Source organism: Chaetura pelagica, unplaced genomic scaffold (assembly GCF_000747805.2).
Source record: "Chaetura pelagica isolate M959 unplaced genomic scaffold, ChaPel_1.0 scaffold962, whole genome shotgun sequence".
Classification (NCBI taxonomy): Eukaryota; Metazoa; Chordata; class Aves; order Apodiformes; family Apodidae; genus Chaetura; species Chaetura pelagica.
The window spans coordinates 433,996-434,328 of NW_009952479.1; the positions used below are offsets into that span (position 1 = coordinate 433,996).

Sequence of the window (333 nt, forward strand, 5' to 3'; positions counted from 1 at the left end):
CACGGTGCAGTGGCCCCCGGCGCCGTGGGCAGCCTGTACCGCGACGGCGTGGGGGGCCAGGCAGGTCGGCCCTCCCTCATCGCCAGGATCCCTGTCTCCAGGATCCTGGGGGACCCCGAGGAGGAATCCTGGAGCCCCTCTCTCAACAACCTGGAGAAGGTGGTGGTAACTGATGTGACCTCTAACTTTTTGACCGTCACCATCAAGGAGAGCAGCACGGACCAAGGATTCTTTAAAGAGAAGCGATGAGCTTGTTGGCGGTGGTGCTGGGGTTTTCTTCAGTCAGATCCAGACAAAAGCTTGGTTGGAGCTTGGTGGGCTTTTTTTTTTTTT

The 333-nt window shown here is 58.0% G+C and overlaps 1 protein-coding gene across 1 annotated transcript in view; it reads left to right on the forward strand.

Annotated features, from left to right (window-relative positions):
• Positions 1 to 249, forward strand: part of CBX8 (chromobox homolog 8) — a 17,669-nt gene extending 17,420 nt beyond the window's left edge. Inside the window, exon 5 of the mRNA XM_010008667.1 lies at positions 7 to 249. Coding sequence (XP_010006969.1) covers positions 7 to 249 — 243 coding nt within the window. The remainder of the gene's footprint in view (positions 1 to 6) is intronic.
• The last annotated feature ends 84 nt before the right edge of the window (positions 250 to 333 follow it).